We start from the raw sequence: 21393 nt of genomic DNA, 5'->3' as shown, positions 1-21393 counted from the left end.
TTGTTTTCCAATAGCTGAACATACAAATAATAATTAAAGAAACTAAAATTCAATTCAGCCTAATTGTCAGCATGAACTACGTGAAAATTTTCAATTTTTGTTTATAAAAATTTGATCAGCTTCATGTTGAAATGCAAGCTTCATGCTTAGTTTCGCTTCGGTGAAATTTGGTAAAGTTGTTGCATTTAAAAACTGCAACGCTTTGGTTTTGATTTATTGCAATAATTGTGCTCGAATTTAAGAAATAAATAAAGAATGAATGCAAAATTCTCTCATGCATGCATGCACGACGTTTATTCTGGTGAACCTTTAGCACTTTTGCACTACCCTCAGACTGCGGACCAATCATTTGACACGTGTAACACTGGCACTAGCCAATTGGTTGAAAGAATGATTCATTCTCTTCTGACAATTTTACTCGCACTGCAGCTTTTCGTTTCAGTGTGCCGCTTATTCTTGAAGCGTGCTTTGCAAAGATACAGTGCGAGCATGTTTTACGCTGCCTTAAATTATACCAACTTCTTTCTTTCTTTTGTTGATATTGATTTTGAGCGATACGATTTTTTTCTATTTAAAGAAAAAACTTTCCAGTGAATAAAAAAATAATTTGCATCTCAGAATTACTGATTTTAGTTTTATTTTTTTAGATTAAGCTATTCAAGATTGACCATCGTTTTTAATTGACATTACGAATTTTACTTTGAAAACTGCAGAAAATGTTTCGTCGAATTTTTTGGCTGACTTTTCTTTTGGCAGCATTTGCAGCAGTAGCATTAAATTTTTTTGATAAAATTTTCCTAAATGATGAAAAAATTTTCTTTTTAAGATAACTGTTAATGGAGATTGGAAATTGGAGTTTTTCACGGCAGCAATACCAGATCCTGAAATGTTGGCAGAAGACTTCGCAATTTGTAGCAACATCTCAAACTACAACTCAACTCTACCATCGGAAAATGAATGCATGTTGTCCGTGTCGTTGTGCTTGGCTTACAATCCATTCAGTCCGAAAAAGTTGCTGAAAGAACCTTATCGTTGCTCTTTTGGAGAGATTGTTATTCCCATTAAAATCTCACTGATTAAAACTGACGGTGTTGTGATTCATCGTCTTTCATCAGAAAATGCCATCAAGAGTGAATTTTCCACAAAATTACCGGTACGATTATCAGTATATTTATAAATTTTTTAATTAACATGTTGCATGCCAGTTGAAACTAATTCTGTCATCCATAATTTATTAAAATTAATTTTATTTAAAAAAATTCTAACTTGAATACCTTCATAATTATAATTAGTCTGATTTTAAATGCTTAATGCTTTCAGTTTTTATCACAATTTAAATTTTGCTTTAAAGACGGAATTAATAGTTTGATAATTTGTAAATAAATTATTTATTATATAGAGAAATCAGAATAATAATTGTATAACTGAGTAAATTGATTTGACAATTATCTAACTTGTGAATAATTTTTTCTTTTGGTAATTATACAGTAATTAAAGTAAAGTAGGCTTTTGAATTATACAGTCGACCCTCAATATTCACGGAATTCAAAATCGCCAAAAAGATGAATCCTATTTTTAGACCATAGTGTGCATGTTTGCAGTGGATCTGCAGATTCAGTGCAACGTTGTCTCTGCTTGAGGTTCCACACCATAACAGTAGTGATAACGACTTAACCAAACCCCGAAGCGAAATAACCGCTACTAATGCTTAGATGAAAGAGATAAGAACATTACGGTGAACGAAAAGGAAGCGCGCTGCGAACGGGAGGTTAGCTTACGTCAGCAGCGGTCCCACAATTGACGCTTGCTCCACAGACGGTTCAACTAGTCCAGGCATGTCTGGAAGCGCAGTATTTTTGCTTTCATGCTAGCATAGTCCAACACAGCGTGTGAATAAGGCAGAATTTGAGTAAACACGTAATGCAGGAATTAAATACTATAGTTAGAATGTTTTTTAAAAAAAGATGCACCGGACAGTCTATTCACTTCTCTGTTAAGCTTGCATGCAAGAACACATTGATGATTTTCGACTATTATACACTCAATCAAACGAATAAAAAAATAAATACGGGATAACTGTTTAAAATAAAAATCAGTCAACGGTTCGCAATATTATTCCTTTGCAGCTTTCAGACAATTGCGTAGGATTATAAAGCGCATCGGGGGGAGGGGGGAGCGGAGTGTATGATTAGGAGCAAAAATTCGACATTCGCGGCCGAAACACACGTGTCGCGAATGAAGAGGACAGACTGTATTTCAGAGAAAGGAGAAAAATATTGTTTTTGTAATGACATTATTAGCTATTCTGATAAACATTAAATTTTGTATTTTAAAAATTTCAATAAAAATTATTCATTTTATATTATATTATATTATATTATATTGTACGGCATTTTTCTTAATTTGACAATTTAAATTTCAGCCTATGTTGACAATTCATTTCCATATTTTTTATGGATATGCAAATTCAGGTAAGAATTACTAGACTGACTACTGAGAATTATATATATATATATATATATATTGATATTTACTTTCATATTTACAGATAAAAAGAATTACATCTATAAAAGTGCTATTCCTGTTAATTTATGGCAAGGCCCCAAAAAAGGAATGATGAAACTGATAGGCGCAAAATTTATAAGTGCAGCAAAAATTTTTACCTTTCGAATTCAAACACGTTGTAGTGAACACTACTATGGTGATGACTGCAGCATGCTTTGTAATGCAACTTCATCTTTGTCTTGCCAGTCAAAAGAATTGCCATGCACTATGGGTTGGACAGGAAAACACTGCAACACACGTAATTATGAATTTAGCGGCAATGTTAAAATGCTTTGAAATTTATATTTTTCAGCTATTTGTGCAAGCAGTTGCACTGCAGGTTGCATTGAACCTGACATATGCTTAGATTGTTCATTGGATTCCAATGCAGAAGATTGTTCTCATTGCGTTCCGCATCCTGATTGTATAAATGGATATTGCAGACTTCCTGGACAATGCATATGTCATCCAGGCTGGACTGGACCGTTCTGTGATATACGTAAATAGAATTCTTCTTCTTGTACATCACTTTTATGAGGCTGTTTTAGTGGATGTGATATGCAACACGGACAATGCGTGCTTCAATGGTGGCGTATGTGTAAATGAAGATGACAGTTATAAATGCATATGCCTCATCGGTTACACAGGAGAACGCTGTGAAACTAGTAATGAAAAGCACAATTATATATTATTATCATACGATTAGCATAATGTAAAATATTTTTAAGAGATCAAAGGGGGTGTCGTATATCCTTGCTTTCACAACGGAACATTGTATTCAAACAGCAACTGGCTTAATGCGGATGATGAAATTTGTCTATGTGAAATGGGCGATGTCGCATGCTTTTCCAAGAAAGTAATGCTATTTCAAATAACCGAATTGCTGACATATGAATTAGATGTTATTTTTGTTCATGCAATATGTATAATATTAACGCAGTTAAGTATTGTAGAAATTTATTTAAAGAAAATTAAGGTGAGCATTATTTAATCTGTGAATTACCGTAAGTCAACAAATCAATCGATTTTGATTTGTTTATATTTTTTAAATGCATATTATAATTTTCTATTAAAACTTTGTTCTTTAAATTTACTCAATCCCTAAGATATTGTTATAATATTTTTCAGTCACTTTTTTACTAAATTTCCATTAAATTCCATTGTCTAATAAACCTATTTTTGTCTAATAATTTAAATCTGATTTAGCAGTTGCACGGGATACAGAATGTATTAGCAGGGGAAGAAGAGAAGAAAAGTAAGAGAACAGTAAAATTCAAAATTTCCATTTAACAGATTAAAATTTAGTTGAACCACCAATTACAACAGGAGTAAATGGATCAGTTGAAAATAGTACAAAAATTGCACATTCAGAAGAAAACGCTGATTCAATTAAATTTGGTACGTTTATTTGCTGGATACTGCAATATCCCATGTGTAATTTTTTCTTTTAGGGGCTGGATATTATGTGCCTGTAATTTTCTATTGTCTGTTCTTGACAATTATCTGCGCTTCTAGTATTTATATAAAGCTAAAGCATACGCAGGCAGTGTGGCATGACGAGGTTTTTTCAGCAGTAATGTATTCTGCAGCAGAAGACCATGTCAGTATACAGATGGAAAATCAGGGTTTTTACTCAGCTGAAAATGATGATAATCTTTTACCACAAACATCTGAACCTCAGACCAATACTGGATTTATGAAACTGAGCCTTTATGAAAGCATGAGTGAAAATGATTTACCACCTTCTTATAGTAGCGTTGTAAAGCAGTAACGTTGAAATGCAACTGAATTTAAAAAGACTTTTAAGAAATTATTTTTGGAAGTAGTTGAAATATATACATATATGTGTGTGTGTGTGTGGGTGTGTTGGTGGGTGTGTTATTTGCATATATTCAAGTTTCCAAAATATTATATATGTAAAACATTTATTATATATATATACTTACTACTGGTTGGTTATTTACATTATATATATCTACAGTGTTTTGGCTATATATATATATATATATATTTATTTATTTATTTATTTATTTAATCGTTCTATACATTTCACTCTTTTTGTCAAAAATTATATCAATTTCAAAGGCAAGCAATATTGTCTGTCTTGAATGTTGTTTCAATTATAAAATGTAATAATATTTTACGTAGATAGAGTATCTACAAATGTCAAAACAACATAACTTGCAGAATTATACATAATGAATTTTTAATAAGCTTCTACCTTGTTATAGATTCATTAAAAAATGTATTCGGCATATTTTAATTCAAAGCTGTTTTACTGAAGAATAGAATTGAACAGAAGTAATGAATGTTTTTGTTTAGCCGTGCAATAGTAGTATCTTTATTAGTAAATATTGAAACTAACATTTAACGCAACAAAACAATATAGCGTAAAAATTATCCAATCCAATTTTGAAATGTCAAGGTTACTTCAAAATGGTAAAATAATAGTGGTAATAACTTATGTGATTCCGTGCCTTGCTGATTACTGCAGTTGATTGATGAAAAGTAATCCATCTGTTACGCTTGAAATGTGTCGGTTCAGTTAATAAGATAAAATCGAAAATAAAAATTATTTTTAAAATTCCAAACCAGTTGTAAACATTTAGCCACTTTTCAAAAGTTTTATTGTAAGCAGTATGAAATCCATCATATCAACGTGATCAACAAATATTCCATTTAAATATTTCTAAGTTTTCTTAATTGCATGCTTGATGATTAAATATTACAATAAATTTCAATACTATAAACTGTGGTAACAATCTTGTTTTTTATGAATAACTGTATGTTATAAAATACGTTTTTGATTCATAATTTTTTTACCAAAAATGCTAAAATATCAATCACATTCCGAAAAGTAAAAGAAAATTAATAAAATGAAATAATTTTTTCGATCAATCTTACCAATAAATAGCTTAACTTGAGTATTTCAAGCAGTTTTGTGCTAAATAAAGCATAAATTTTCTATTCATATATTCATTTACACACAATGCTATGATTCGACGAATTATATATAACTTATTACTTTATATTATATGTCATTTGACTTTGTCAAAATTTTCATTTTTAATTCAATTCAATTTAATAAATGTAATTTATTAAATATTAAATCATCAAACTTCATATTTACACTGTAAAATCATCTGTCGAAGATATTTTGAACAGTAGTTTAATTATTTTCTTATTTTCACCCCTATGTATGATGACAGCTTTCTTGAATTCATGTATAACAATTGGTATTTTTATGAAAAACAGAATAATTTAACATTAAATCACATAAATGGGCGCCTCACAACAGTGAAAGCGTAGCATTATCAAATTATCAAAAATGCATTCACTACATAAGAATAAAAAGCTATGATTTAAAATCTGTTCGATTAGCCAGCGATTAATAATCATCGTTCATCATTTTAAAATAGCATAAATTTTGTCTACTCAACATTTATTCACTACCATTTAAAAATGAAAATGAAGTAAATAGCAGAGTTTAGCAGCATCTTATTTTGTAAAAATTTAACTAACATTTCCAATGTAAGAATTCAACAAATTTGAATTTTTCAAGCAACGATTTTTATTATGCATTACATTTGACTCTGATTAAAAAATTATGAATACTAAAAAGATTTTCCTCACAATTTACATTATTTTTAAGAAATAAGGCATTTGTAAGAGCTTTGTAAAATAATCGCTTGTGAAAAAATACGAATGTGATATTTAATATGCATATGTTAATGTCAGTACAATAATTCTGTATTAATTTGCTAAAATTTGGCAAATGCTTGATAACAGCACAAGATTTTGTAGCAAATGACAAAAACTATGCTTATCATTTGAAAATTCCTCATTGCTGAGTTTTTTAATATGAAGAGGCGCAGCGTACTTAACACTAACTAATAATTTATTTGAATTGAGCATAGAAACGCAAAACTAGAACCTTTTTATTAAAGTTTTAGTTCGACAAGAAAAGTAGCAGCTGTTTCACATTTTTACATATGCTCTGATTTCCAAATATTTGACTGCTTTAAGTTTGCTACATGCATGTCAAATAAAATTTATTTTTATTACTAGATTATGATGTTTCTTTTTTGCTTATCTTATTTTACTTATTTGATTGCTGCTGTTGAATAAGCTATATTTGAAAGATTGTCTTATAAATTGTATTTTATTGTTAAATAAAAAAATTTGCAAAGGCATAATAAATGCTGAGTTCATTGTATAAAATGCTCTGCATTCAGATATGTCACTTATATAGCACTAGCACTGTTAAATAAATAAAGTCAGAATGTTACATTTATGTTTAGATACTATTAGTGCCAGTATTAAATGATGTACAAATGATTTTTGAAAGACCTTTTGGAATTTAAAAATCAACTTTAATTCATAAAACTGCAGTAATGTTAGGTGCATTATGCTTTTTGATTTTAATTTACGACGCACAATTTTTTAAATACCAACCAACAAATAATCATTAAATGAATAAAATTTATAATATTTGGAGAACATTTTTTAAAGCATCATTTAAAATAATATAAAACAGCAGCAAGATCTTTTTGTATAAAATAATTTTTTTCCGTTCTTGCTTTAGCAGAGCAAGCATAGAAGAATAAAATAAACTAAAATTATATATAGATATGTATGTAGATACGTATTAAAAAAATAAAAACAAGTATATAAAATACAAGGAGGTCACAACTGTAAAATCTGAAATTAATCATAAATAAAAATTTTATCAGATGAAGTGCACTTGACAGTTCTTAAAATCATAAATTTTCAAAAAATATTAATCATTCAGTAATATTTTCATGAACCTGCATTATGAAATTAGCGCAGCACTTTTTCTTTCTTATAATCTTATCAAGGTCGGCTGATTGCAGTTCATTTGACAATCCGAAATGTCGGCATTATCAAACTTCAGCACAATGGTCATTTTTGTGACAAGCATCCATGTAAATGCAGAGATTATTGCAGAGAACATAAACATCAAATAGAAAGCAGTTCATATATGTAATATAATATTATAAATACAGTGGATTTAATAAATATATGTAATATTTAAAATTTTCCCAGCAAAACTAAAAGGAAATTTAAATAAGCGTCACTGCTTTTCACTTTAAATGCCCATTTGTCTGTAATTATAAATATGCTATACTGATTCATATTATTATTATTATTATTATTATTATTATTATTATTATTATTATTATTATTATTATTATTATTGTAACTGATTCTGGAATGTTTTATTTAAAGAAATAAGTAAAAAGAAAAACAGCGTAGTGCTTCCTACCGTTAAGTAAATTTAAATAGGTAACTAAGGCAGCTTTGTTTACATACTTGATATTGTGACTATAGCAAGAAAGGTAGCATGACGTTAGAGCTTAATAATCAGAACATTATAATTCAGCACAAATCATAAATTTTACATGGCAGCAAATTTACCGAAGATAATCTTCAAAAAACTAAACGAATGCTAAATGCATTTAACTAAATGTAACTTTTTGTAAATAAAATGAGAAATTGATGATTATACAATTTTGAGTGTTCTGTTAAAAAGCTGATACTGATTTTACGTTGCACTATAATACGCTTATAATAGACCAGTAATAATGGATTAGAAGTATTCTTATTTTATTGAATTGAAATGAAATAAACAAAAAAAAACTGAAGAAGATTTTTCTTGAAAGAAGTTTGCTAACTTAATAAATGAGTTGAGTGGGAGTTTAGTGCGCTACTTGTAAAGCTTCATAAATTTTGATTTTAAACGTGCAAAAATAATTTTTCTGCTACGCCATTTGCTGAATAGATTGGAAATTGATAACAACTACAAAAATAACTCTGTGTTTGGGTCAGCAGGTTTCTCTTGTGACGCAACGCTCTTGTTTTCTTATCGCTCTTTATAAAGTGACTTTCACCATCAACTTCATTGCAGCCTGCCTTTTGCACTTTAGAAAGCGGTGATCATCGTCGCACAACTTCGACAAATTGCAAATCATTGCAAATCCTCATCAATACCAATGTTGCCTTTTGTAATTATTTTCTGCATATTTTGTCCGGTAATATAAATTATTTGGCCATAATTTCTTGTAATTTTTTATTAACTGCTTTTTTCTTTAGAATAGCATACACTCTACTGGGTTTGTAGAATTATACGTGGAAGGAAGCAATGATACTGAAAACCAAAGCATTGTTGATATGGAGTATTGCAAAAGCATTTCGAATTCAAATACTTCGCTGCAAGAAAATAAATCATGTCCACTGACTATCTGGGCATGTTTGGATTACAACCCTCTGTTACCGGGACGATTATCCAAGGAACCTTTTCAGTGCACGTTTGGAAAATTTTGGTTTAGCAACGTACTGATAATGACAGACGCACAAAAGTTAATAAGCAATGCTCAGTTTGCTCGACGCTTTGTGCAAATTCCATTTCTGACAAAGTGGCCGGTAACAATAATTTGTTTCATTTTAAACTAATAACAGTTGCAACTTGTAATAGTTAAGCGCAAGAAGCATAATATTGGTCAACTTTGTACTATGTAAACATTACTGAAAAAGCATCAAAGTTTCATATGCTTTTGAAAATAATTTAAGCAAGTTTAGTGTAAAGTACTTTGCTCTTTTTTTGACAAATAGTATGCAAAAGTATGTCTTATCTGGAAATAATTAATTAAACTATCGAATGTGCATAATATCTAATCAATAATGCACAATTACGCAATTACAGATTACTTTTAGACAGTAAGCTTTTCATACACGGCTAATAAAGCAAGCAATTTCACATCATTCAGTTGTTTAAAAAAACAAGGTTTATATTTTTTTTTCTAGTTAAGGTTAATTTTCCATTATTTATTGAATGATTACACTGGAGTTACTGAATTAGAAAGCATTATTATTTTCGGTTGAATCGTTTTCCATGTTTCCTACACTTGATTCAACTAGGTATTTTTAAACAAAACTACAAAACATAGTTTTGAATTTTTTTATCATTTTACTTTATGCGAGGAAATAAATGAATAACCGGTTAAAATAGAAATTAAAATTTTAAATTGATGTGAAAACACTGAAATTTATAGGGCACCTTGGCTATTCATTTCAAGTACTTTATTGGAGAAAGTAGTTCAAGTATACAGTCAAACAAAAATTAAAATCCATATTAATATCTTTCGTTTTAGCTGATAAAGGATTCATTTATCAGAACGTTTTGCTATTTACTTTGTCTCCAGAAAGCAAAATATGGAATAAAAAAACTGTACATGTAGCAATTAGAAATGTGATGAAAACTTTTCAACTCCATATCAGAGTTCAATGTGGTCCAAAGTATAAAGGAATTGATTGCGCTACTGTTTGTCATCCAAATGTAGCTTCTATTTGTTCCAAAGCCAATTTGCTTTGTCCTAAAGGATGGGAAGGAGATGGCTGCCTAATACGTACAGTTTTACGATGCAAAATGCACTGTGCAAAATAATTTAAAAAAAATTATTCTAGCAAAATGTCTGGAGAACTGTACTGAGTGTTGCAATGAACCAGAAACGTGCAACTCCTGTTCACTAACTACTGAAAATGAAAACAAAACTTGTATACCTCGAATTGGTTGCAAAAATGGCTTTTGTAAAACATCTGGCCAGTGTTTGTGCAATTTTGGATGGACTGGACCATTGTGTAATATAGGTACGTTAGGTCACAGTTTTCTTTATAAGTAAACAAAATCGATAATTTAGTTAACAATATCTGCGACATAGCTAATCCATGATCCATAATTCTACTATTGCAAAGGGAGGAAACATAGCTATCTTTGCGTTTGTGAAAATGGCTATGCAGGGAAAAATTGTGAGATCCGTAATAAAAGTTTATATGCGTATCTTAACAACGGACATTAAAAGGGATTTTTTTAAGATTTACATTCAAATGGAAGCAAAGTTACCTCTTGCTATCATAAGAACAAACAAATTTCAAACAATGAAGAATGGGAAAATGAAATCGGTGAAATTTGCAAATGCGTAAATGAAAATATTTACTGCTTTTCTAAAGAGGTAGTAGATAACACAATTTGTGTAGAAATAATTCAGTGCTTTAATGAATTACTTTTTTAAACAGAATTTAATGCAGTTTAAGAAAAAACTGGAATCAAGGAATATTTCCATTGAAAAAGCATACGCAAATGAAGAAGCAAATACAGCGTTCGTGGCTACTGAAAATATGACTGCTTCTGACATAACGCTAAACGTAAATATCCCGATTACATTCGAAAATATGGAAATCAAAAACAGTCATATGGAAAAAGATTTAGAGAAGACATATTACAATGAAGTATTTCATGAAGCTTACGTTGATGCAACAAAGAAAAATAGTAATTAATTATTTATGGATAAATAATTAATTATAAATTAGCAAATTTATCATTTAGATTTTCAAATGTCAGTCATACAGCAGATATCTATTGTTAGCTTGGTGATAATCATTTCTGTATTTCTGGCACTTATCATTTACAACAAACTGAGACGCATTTTTGACGCAAAGCGAATGGAAGAAACGCAACGACAATTTATACAGTCCGATTTTGGAGGTGATGACTTAGCAATGTCTGACAGAGTGGAAATGGGAAATGCAAGAGTATGCTTTGAAAATCAGTTTCAAAAAGAATGTCCAGTTCAAAATAACATTTTCACCAAAGTTATTCGTGGAAATGGAAGTAAGAAAAATGACAAAAACTCAAATTTGCTTCGCAATTTCAGCAATACATTCGGTTATTCTAAAGTATCAGAAAACGAATGTTAAAATTCATTTGAAAATTTTACTTGACATAGTAGTAGTAGTAGTATACGATGATCATTTATTTGTGTTAAAAATTAAATGATGGTTTTCACCACATATACATTTGTACTAATAGCGTGTCACTGGTGATAGAATTACTTTTGAATATATTAGCAATAAAAATGGGTTCATTCATAGATCCATTGTTTTGCTTTTTATACTGAATCACTTTAGTTGTTAACAGCTCTGAACGTGAAGCTGATAAAAAGTAAAGTAAAGAAATGCTTTTTGCGCTGATGTTTGATAGAATTGATACTGCATGAATAAATTCGATAATTGCATTGCCTTTTAACTTGCCTTTCACTACTCACGTACCGTTAGTCAAATCACACACGTTAATTGTAATAAAAAAAAGTAAATACGAGGACATGTATTATTGCACTTGTAAAAATTTCCATTTAACCTTCAGAATGAAATTTCGCTTTATTCGTTCCATTCAATCACATTCAATTTATATTCTATTTATTATTATATAAGCAACAAATATATTTTATATTTAAATTTATAAATTACTTACGATAACATGGAACATTGGATTTACGAAATAACACATATCGCGATTGGTTATTTAAAAAACAGTGGAACCCATGCAACAAAAATTGGAATAAAATATGGCTTACCTGAAAACAAGCAAAGTCGCTGAATACTGGTATGATGTCGACATAGCCGCCATGCATGTTAATAGTAGTTTGATTAACACATTTCGTTTTACGTAAATCAATCACCTAAAGATATAATTATGTAATACGAGAAAATCTGCATAAAGTATAAGTAAAACATAAAAATAAAACATCAGATCATATGATTCTTTAATTTGACGAGGATTAGTTTTAATCAAGTGAAGTTATACAGCTGAATCAACTTCGAAAATTATAATTTTACAGTTCTGTGATATTCATTCACTACTGACTGGATCAGGTGAACAATTTATTTAAACTTCACTCATAAACCATTACACATTTCAAAAGAAATAATAACTGAAATGAATTTCAAATAAAAACAAACATGCTTTACAATGTTAAAGGTTTTTACCCGCTAAAGGTAAAAAACATTCGTGCCAAAGTTACAATGAAATAGCTTTAATTATTGCAATTTTCTCGAAAAATTGCCATTACCTTGGTTGGCTGTACAGAGTGAATAAAGTGATGAAATATAAATAACCTCGGTGCTAAAGTAAATCTTCTTTATTAACTCTTTGTTAGCAGCAAGTCAAACCGGAAATTTGCATATTCATTCAGTCAGTGGAAGCAATTTGCCGTGTTATTTATTTTAGAGCGTTCTGGTTGTTTGTTTATCAAAAGCCGAATAAAGTCAAACAAGTAAACGCAATGTCGACTTTTATTATTAATCTTTTGAATTCAAGCATTCAGCGATCATCAATTGATATGGGATGGTCCAAACGGGGGGAATTTTTGCTTCCATTTTCCAATTGGTTGTTAGAAGTCGTTTTCCCATTGGATGATAATGGCCTAGGTTCTCATTGCATACTTGTGGCGCCATAATATTGGTTCTCTCATCAAACTTTTCATTGGTTCAAATTATTCTGTTTTGATCAGTTACAGTATTTTTTATTTCATTGGTACAAATGTTTCGAATACGTACCGCAATTTGAAATCTTCAAATATGAATGAACAAATTTTATTACATAAGAACTATATAAAAATATTCACTGTTGCAAAAAGATATAATGATATGATTGTCAGTTTTAATTAAAAAAAAGAGCTTTAACATTTAGGAAAAATAGACCCTTCAGAAAATGTTAAAGCTGGAAAAAAATAAGGCCAAAAAGTGTTAATACATTTCCAAAAGAATAGAAAAAAGTTAAGTGGACGTAAAAGAAACGCCAGTTACGGCTTTTTCAATATCGCACTAATTGCGGTCGTTTGGTAAGGCGTAGCCATTCCACTGCACTGACAACCGGGAAATGATGTTCGTTGAGGGGAGCTGATAGGAATTTCATAACTCCATTCTGACGCACTTTTCGATGAACAGGCCATGCAAGGTGAATCAACCGGACTTACTGGGCGATCTCCCTCACCCGTCTGCGATTTTGAGCTGATCTGCTTGGATACTGTGGCGTCGCTTTCACCGTAGCCAGAGTCCAACTCTTCTCTTCGTCGTGGAATTCCAAATGTGCACAGATAAGTGTTGTCGGTGCATATTGAATTGGAACAATACTCAACGGGAGGTATCGGAGGTGGAAATCGAGGAGGAGGTTTGTGCGATGGTTCTTGTGTAGTCAACCTGGAATGACTGGGCAGATAAGTTGTTCCCATTGCGTACTTAGGAGTGTAGACTGCATAGTGGCATTTTCCTGAAAAAAAAAATAAATTGATGTACTGATAATAAATTTACCATCTTCATCAAAAAATACGATAATCACCTGAACTACTTTCGGCAGGTACGATTAAATCCGGAGCTATAGCTGACGCATATTCCAAGTGACTCTCCGATGTCAGATGTCGTGAACTGTACTGAAATCAAATCAACATTGAATAAAAAGTAGCACAGATAAGAGAAGCAACAGGAATGAATATTTTACCAGCACCGGACTGCGACTGGTATTCTGACTATACATATTTGGTGCAGTAGTTAGAAAACCAGTTGAACGGGGATAAATATCAACGTAAGCCTTTATCATTTTGGAAGTATTGACCGATCCCACCGGATTGTAACCATAATCACGACGCGTGGCAGACCATCTTTTGGAAAGAAAATGTTTTCGTGCCCAGTTATTCCATTCTTTGCGTACCTAAATAATACAATTATAGCACAGTATAATTAATTTCATGATTTGTGGATGCCTAACGTCTAATGCCAGTGTTAGCAGTGGGTAAAATGATAAAACAATTTACTTTTTTATGCATCAAAACTTGGAAAACAAAGATGAAAACACCCTGGAGTGAGTTCAGCACTGTAAATGCGTATGCAATGAACAATGTCGAATGATTGACAAATAAGAATCCCAGTGACCAAGTGAGTCCAAGCAAGATGACAAGCATAACAGATCCTTTCAACCACATCCTTAAAATGCAACTGATAGATAAAATAAACATTCCAAGTTTCAAGTATAAACTTTTAACACTTTACTTGAATCGCGTATTGACTGCCATTGTCTGACCGTGACGAGGAGATTGTGATTTTGAATAAGGCGAATGTCGAAAGACAATCAGTATGGAGACCAAAAGAAAAACAAAATTCATCTAAAATAAGCACTTTTTTGAAAATTATACAATACACATTTATTTATGCAATGGACATACACAGAGAACAAAAGCAACAGGGCCAACAAAGCTCAGAATGAAATATTCTTCAGTGCTAAGCCAACAGTATTCTTCAGTTCCGTATTTGCTATAGTCAACCCCCAGTGAGACCGCTACTATAACCAGTGGCAGTCCATATGCAAATGCATAGTAAAATTTTCCACGATTTCTTTCAGGCTGAAAAACATCCACTAGCAAAGAGTACAGTTGGAAACCTTCGAGTAGCATCCATGCAAATGCAGCCAAGAAAAAGAAATGCAGCACGACGGCGATTATTCCACAAGTCAAAGGATTACTTGTTTGGCGAATGCCAAACAAGAACACTACCTCTGCTATCAAAAGGCAAAGGCAAAGATTTTTGTGAATGGTAATTCGTTCGCATTGTAATGATCTGTAATAAAGTGAAAAAGAGCAAACTTTTAATATATGCAATGTTTCTTTTGCATTTTTGCTTTTGTAAAAATGCAGCCTCATTAAACTTTCATTTGGCGTCTGTTAATATTTTTTAGAATACGCACATAAATTATGAAAATATTTTAAAACAAATCATGTTTAAAAAATGGACATAATCGTTAGGCTGATATCATAATCAGGCATCGAGATCAGACATCAGCTAAGCACTATCTATCCATTATCAACAAAAAAATAACTGGTATACAAAAAATGCAAATAAATACTAGTTATTACGTGGATAAAAAGTATCGTTGTTAAAGTGTGATAATAAATCCGTGAAATAAAAATCGTTATCTTTTAGCGTTAAATAGAGAAGTCGAATAAATCAATTTATGCTAATGTTTTCCTCCCAGTACTGCTCATTTCAGAAAAATTAATTTGAAAGCCATTTATCAAACTGTAAAAATGTTGCTATAACGAACAACTATAAGAAGTGCTTACCTGAACATGAAAAACGAAATCAGCGTTGCAAATAAGCAAATAACCGATACGGCACAGCCAATGTACGTGATAATACTCAATGTGGCCAAATCTTCAGCAGGAACGTCCACTCCGTGAACATCCATTAAGACCGCAAAAGATGTCAAATGATTGCAACGACAAACAATGTGCGACTTGTTGTGATGCAACAAACTGCAACCTTGCGTTGACCATTCACCAATGACACCGTTCATAATAACACTTTTATCCCAAAAAACACAGGAAGGATTGGACATGTTTTCTTGCTAAAAAACAGGGGTATCAACAATAATTCGATTTCGATTTGATTTCGGCAGACATACATTTGGAACCCAAAAAGTTATAATAACAGGCTCTCGAAGGCCACGAATTGCTGTATCCATGTTTACCACAGTTGAAACAACTTTAGAAGCTACGACACGCTGAATTTCTGGTCGATCAAGTCTGGCATCAGGTTTCATGCGTTTACCAATAGCATCGTAAGTTACAAATATAACTTTGGACCAATCTGAAATAGATCAGTGAATGAATCATGAAATCCACCTTAATAGAAAAAACACTGCTCTCCAACCATCATCAGCGCGTCCCTGGAGTGCTGAGCGAGGCAATTGAACACTGTCTGTCTTGGGATCGTATAAACTTCGCGATGGAAATTGAATGTAATTTTGCACAGACACAATGCTAATTTCGATCACTAAAATTGAAAATATAAATACAGGATTAAAAGGCAAAACCAAGACCAATTATTACTAATATGGGGTGAAGAGATTGCTTCGATGCCTGATCTGGGACTCATTGTAGTAGCAAGCAACATGGCGCTTTTTTCTACACCTTCGATCAGTTTATTGCTGACTTGCTTGCACTTTCGTTCATTTAAATCATTCCAAGCAGCTGTTTGCCCATTTTGTAAAACGTTACTGACAGTGTCAACAACAGTCTAAAAGAGAAAAACTAAATAAAAAAAATTGCAATAAGCATATGAAAACATTCATACTTTAACTAAGTCCGTATAAATGCGGCGTTGCTGATGCAGTGGATTTTTTCTATACAGCTTCGATGCACCTTCCACCATACCGGTAAGAAACGTTCCAACTTCAATTAAATCACCTCCAAACAAATCGTGATGCCGAGTGCCTCGTCTTAAGGCCCGTTGTACTTCCATAAAAGATTCATTAGCTCTGGTCTATATGCATAGGAGATTAATTAAAATAAAAAATCACAATATGAATAGACCAAAAGAACATACTAAATCAGTGAGTGCCAGCTTGATTGGCTTTGTCCAAGATGAAGTACATTTACTCAAATCAGCTTTGCTAAATACCCAAAAGCCGTTAAGATCACACCGCATTTCAGCATATTCTGCAAAATGAGCAACTTATTTATTTCCCCCTGATTTTCCCAGTGCAACAGAAACACAACTACCTTCCATGTTGCTTGGACATGGCACGCGCACAAAATTGCCTGCCAGAGTTTTCGGCCATTCAATACCACGATCTCTAAAAGTGGTGCAAAATCGGCGCTCCAAATTTATCGATTGGTCTGCTTCCGTCAGAATAGTATTATCGTCTACAAAATCTGGCCATGGTTTTGGAATTGCTGTAGGCAGCAGCGGCTTGAATTTTTTTTGTTCATCGATGATTTCTGTTGTTTTCAGAAGTTCTGCTACAAAAACGTTTGAATTAATAAAAACAGTTAAAATAATAAATGATAAAATTTATCTTTTCTTCAAAAAATTATTAAATAAATAAATTCATACTTCATTTGTTAAATTGTTATTAAAATATTATTTGAAATTTACCAGATGTATCATTTAAAATTTAAAAGTGTAATAAACATGAAAGTTATCAATTAATTAATTAATTAATTAACTGCTCGCGTGATCGGATGAATGATGCAATTTTGCGAGCAAATAAGTATTATTGCAATAAATATTACCTTCATGTGTCATCTCAGAATCTGCCTCAGGCGAGCATTCATATATTACTTCCAAATATTTGCTGGTGTCAGGGCACCTGTCCTTGAAGATACGGCCATTTGCCGATACAGAGCAGTTTCTTTTTTCATTGCAACTAAAAATACCAATCAATTAGCTGGATAGAATTTTTACATGACCAAATGAACTACAGGAGGCAAACAAAGGTAAATCTAATTTCTCAGTTGCACAAGACAGACAGTGCTTTTCACTTGTCTCAAAATTGCTCTTGCGTGTTAAACAGCTACATTTGTCACAATGCTATTCTATTTTACAGTTGTCACGAATAATGATCCAGTTGCATAAAGTATGGCTCATTTACTTTCTATCTATTAAAAAATAACAACTCATATAAAATTGAAAGCGTTTCGAAAAGAAACAATTCAAGTAAATTCAGTCAAGCTTGCTGTTGAATGATACTTGCAGTTATAGATAGTAACGGTGATTCTATTCAAGCTTTGCTTCACAATTTGAATTGGCAAAAGTAATGTAAACAAAAACAGAAATCACTTCAAGCATCGCTGCAGGAAATGATGACTTCCCTAAATGCTTTCTAAGGTGACCCTCTAGCATGTGCATTTTCAACTGAGAAAATGCGAAATGAAAGCGATGCACTTTGACAAACAGTCAGTAACATGCAATCCTCAAAATTACACAAAAATGACACTCGTGAAAACCAGAATCAAAATCAAGACAACCAACACAAACAATAAGAAGAGCTAGCTGATTGAAAGCAAAGTGCAAAACAAGAAATGAAAAGCTGGCAAGCACACAAAAAGGAGCAGAGAGAGAGTTGAGGGAAGAATTTTTTCCAGTATACTTTTTCCACTAGCGCACCAGCAGCACTGTTAATGAAATAAAATTCGACCTGAAATCACTCTTTGCATAATAATTTAATATTATTTCAATTTACAACTGCAACTGCTTTAGAGAAATCAGAACAGTTTCCGCTTCAGCATTGATTACAACCCTTACAGTTAGTTATATATATCACTTTCATAAAACTGCAAACAAAACCCCCTTTTCACACGTCTGCAAATGAAAAGTTTTTCATAAAAGTTAACATTAACTAACTCATTTTTGAAAATTTTCCTAAAGGCAAATATCGAATATATATATATATCCCTATAAATTTTCAAGCGCATCGTATTTACTGGAGGAACTCCAGTGTTCATTCAGAAAAGTTAACAGTCATTGTTGCCAAAACGGCGGTGCAAAGTTAGCATGCAGTAAACATTTGCACAGTTAAGATTGAAGTATTGGCCAGAGATGAATGAATAGGAATGATCAGAATAATCGACTGAATGGACTCTTTTTTTGATCCATTTCATTGTGCAATAAACGTTGATCAATGCACAAAAGTTGTGTTCATTGTCATGGTCATTCCCAATTTTATTTTCAATATCAAAATCGTATGCCATTTTCGTGCATTTTATACAACGCATATATCTAAAAGAGACTGAATTTGATTGACAACAAAGCGTTCACATCCATCGAATTGCATCTGCAAGTTTTACTTTTTGCTTTGATTTATTTTCATTCCAGAAAGTTTCCAAAATAATATTATTCGACAAATGGCAGCAATATTATCTCCCATCCAAAGTCTTCAGGGGCACTGCTCCACCATTTTATTTTATTGTTTCCAAATGCCATCGACAGCATGAAATTTATTTTAAAGTAGATAAAATTTCAATGACAAAATATTCCTCTTGAAGTGGGTAATTGTTTTTCTTTTGTCATCTTAGTTACCGCTAACATTTGGATTCAATTCAAATTGACCAAGAAACAAAGAATAAAAATGGAATTGAATTGGCCGACCGAATTTGATCTTATAACAAAAGCAAAGGTGAGAGATTTTCGCCGATTTTTACGAGGTCGTTACTGTTCAATAGCGTTTGTGAAGCACATGGGATCCAGATTTATTGCCAAGTTTCTTGAACGAAGAATACAATAGAAAAACAACTTGACCTTCCTCAGTTAGCGTATATTTTTGACCCTGTATACGTTGGGTCGCGACGTTCATTAATGCGCGTCCATTTAAAATTCATGGATGAAAAGGCCGCCAGTCATAGCGGAACCAATGGTCACCTTGGCTTGGATCGATTGTTGTAAATTAAAAACAATTTTATTTGGCATCTGGTCATTCAAGCTGATGGTATGACAGAACGATTAGTTTCGGAAACAGAAAATTGTCTTCAACACGGCAGGGGTGCCGCTTCATGGTCAACAAATTAAAAATCGTCGCAATGACAAATGTACATTAATTCCAATAGAAGAAGTGTTCTTGAACTGAGATACCGACCGAACAGAGGCAAAAAGTAGACGTTCTTCATAAACAAAAGCGCCTAATCAGATCTCACATTGGAAAACATAGCACGTGGAATCTAATTACAAAGCAACTCGCGCTAGTTGGAAGGTAGCTTAATTTGGGAAAATTGATTTCATCGCCAGCCGGTTTACGGAACAATTAGTTAACGCCCGGGTCGATCGATTTGTGCCCTGAAAAGGCAAATGGAACCGCAGACCCGGAAAGGGCGACAAAACGTGTTAGCACGCGCCACAGCCAGTCGACAACGGGACGCCAACTTGGCCAAGCAATTGGCGGTCGCTTAATCAAGCTTTACAAGCGCATTAGCGGTGCTAATTTCGGTCAACGGCGCACAAGAAAGCTTCAGTTACTTACCGGCGCCTCCAGGTCCACCATAATCGGCCTTGGATATGCAATCGCTAATTTATGATCTGTTCGCTGAATAAGTGGACAAAAATTTTTCAACCCCCAATAAGCACCAGTTTACTACCGGTGACACTGTGGTCAGGTTACTCCGCCTACTGAAAAGACCGAACAGTTGCAATGACATTTGGTCAAGCTATTGTCCGATCAAATTAGCAGCAGATGCACACCGCGCAACGAAGACGCTGAATTTGGCAAGCGCGAACGAGCACCGCAGGGAACCAACTTGAGAGACAGTTGGAATTTGCCAAAAGTGATGCTAATCCGTCACCGTCGACAAGTATGGCGACAAAACGAATTCACACGCCCCCACTCCATAATCGCGGGATGCTGAAGATTAGCTGACTTACCGATCAGCAAGGACACCGGTCGAGTTCGGGTCCATGCACTGGGTGTTCGGCCAGTCGTGACCATCTTCATTGCAAACGTTCAACGAAAAACGTCCGTAGTTCGCGCGGACAATTCGAATAAGCTGCATCGGGGGACAAGACAACGTCAGCATGTCCCCTTCGCAGGCGTACTGCGTTAGCTGTTTCGTCGTCTGTACCATTGCCACCAGGCCTGAAATGAAAACTTTCATCATCGAAAAATAATCTTTACTGCAGATAATTTTTTCACAGCGAAGTGAAATTTTATTTCACCTTTTTTTACTGCTATTTTTTTCGTAACACAAAATAAAATCGAAAACAACTAACAAACACATTTTGCAATCAAAATCGATCACTGTTATCATTTCACTTCATCTATTATTTCAATTGCAACTTTTCAATGTTCATTTCAGAGAAAAATGCACTGTTTTTATCGCATCGTATTCAATAACTATTGTATTTGATTGTGCAAGCTGAATTAATGTTCCAGACGGTCGATTAATTCATTCCTGCTTTTCTAATCCAGAACAGAAGATTCCTAAATTAAACTCCAAACTCTTTAACAGCAACCAATTGCATGATTCAATTAATAAAACTATAAAAGTATTTTTAAAATTGCTAACATCAAAAAGTGTTTATCTTATTTCGAATTTCTTCCAAAACTGTAAGCTTCCATAAATAAATCCGAACTGAAACTGCTTGCCTATGACATTTGCAAATATTGACAGAAATTTCAAACTAGCCAATTATGTAGAAACGTAAATTATCATAAAAACTGAAAAATAACCCTCA

General features: G+C 32.7%; 4 protein-coding genes across 4 annotated transcripts; 3 read left to right on the top strand and 1 right to left on the bottom strand.

Moving 5' to 3' along the window:
* The first annotated feature begins 255 nt into the window (after nucleotides 1–255).
* Nucleotides 256–1712, top strand: Tsp_11918 (hypothetical protein). Its single transcript, XM_003372203.1, has 4 exons — nucleotides 256–491; nucleotides 648–672; nucleotides 827–1165; nucleotides 1602–1712. Exons 1-4 carry the CDS (start codon nucleotides 256–258, stop codon nucleotides 1710–1712), a joined length of 711 nt encoding a protein of 236 aa, XP_003372251.1.
* A 741-nt stretch (nucleotides 1713–2453) lies between these two features.
* On the top strand, nucleotides 2454–4315 carry Tsp_11917 (putative protein jagged-1b). The gene is made up of 8 exons (XM_003372202.1): nucleotides 2454–2471; nucleotides 2557–2803; nucleotides 2858–3043; nucleotides 3093–3209; nucleotides 3273–3445; nucleotides 3754–3799; nucleotides 3850–3942; nucleotides 3996–4315. Exons 1-8 carry the CDS (start codon nucleotides 2454–2456, stop codon nucleotides 4313–4315), a joined length of 1200 nt encoding a protein of 399 aa, XP_003372250.1.
* Nucleotides 4316–8736: 4421 nt separating this feature from the next.
* Nucleotides 8737–11567, top strand: Tsp_11916 (putative neurogenic locus protein delta). Its single transcript, XM_003372201.1, has 8 exons — nucleotides 8737–8988; nucleotides 9280–9349; nucleotides 9717–9971; nucleotides 10030–10212; nucleotides 10438–10541; nucleotides 10651–10891; nucleotides 10949–11233; nucleotides 11530–11567. Exons 1-8 carry the CDS (start codon nucleotides 8737–8739, stop codon nucleotides 11565–11567), a joined length of 1428 nt encoding a protein of 475 aa, XP_003372249.1.
* Nucleotides 11568–13202: 1635 nt separating this feature from the next.
* Nucleotides 13203–20783, bottom strand: Tsp_11915 (serine/threonine-protein kinase RIO3). Its single transcript, XM_003372200.1, has 14 exons — nucleotides 20584–20783; nucleotides 17466–17599; nucleotides 16777–16889; nucleotides 16525–16713; nucleotides 16281–16467; nucleotides 16102–16224; nucleotides 15854–16038; nucleotides 15513–15796; nucleotides 14619–15009; nucleotides 14446–14558; nucleotides 14211–14379; nucleotides 13898–14107; nucleotides 13739–13829; nucleotides 13203–13669 (listed from the first exon to the last, which is right to left on the bottom strand). The coding sequence occupies exons 1-14, from the start codon at nucleotides 20781–20783 to the stop codon at nucleotides 13203–13205; spliced, it is 2856 nt and encodes a 951-aa protein (XP_003372248.1).
* Nucleotides 20784–21393: the final 610 nt, after the last annotated feature.

Source organism: Trichinella spiralis (assembly GCF_000181795.1).
Source record: "Trichinella spiralis strain ISS 195 chromosome Unknown Scfld9, whole genome shotgun sequence".
Lineage (NCBI taxonomy): Eukaryota > Metazoa > Nematoda > Enoplea > Trichinellida > Trichinellidae > Trichinella > Trichinella spiralis.
The sequence above is the reverse complement of the archived record's forward strand: the minus strand, read 5'-3'. Positions and strand labels throughout refer to the sequence as shown.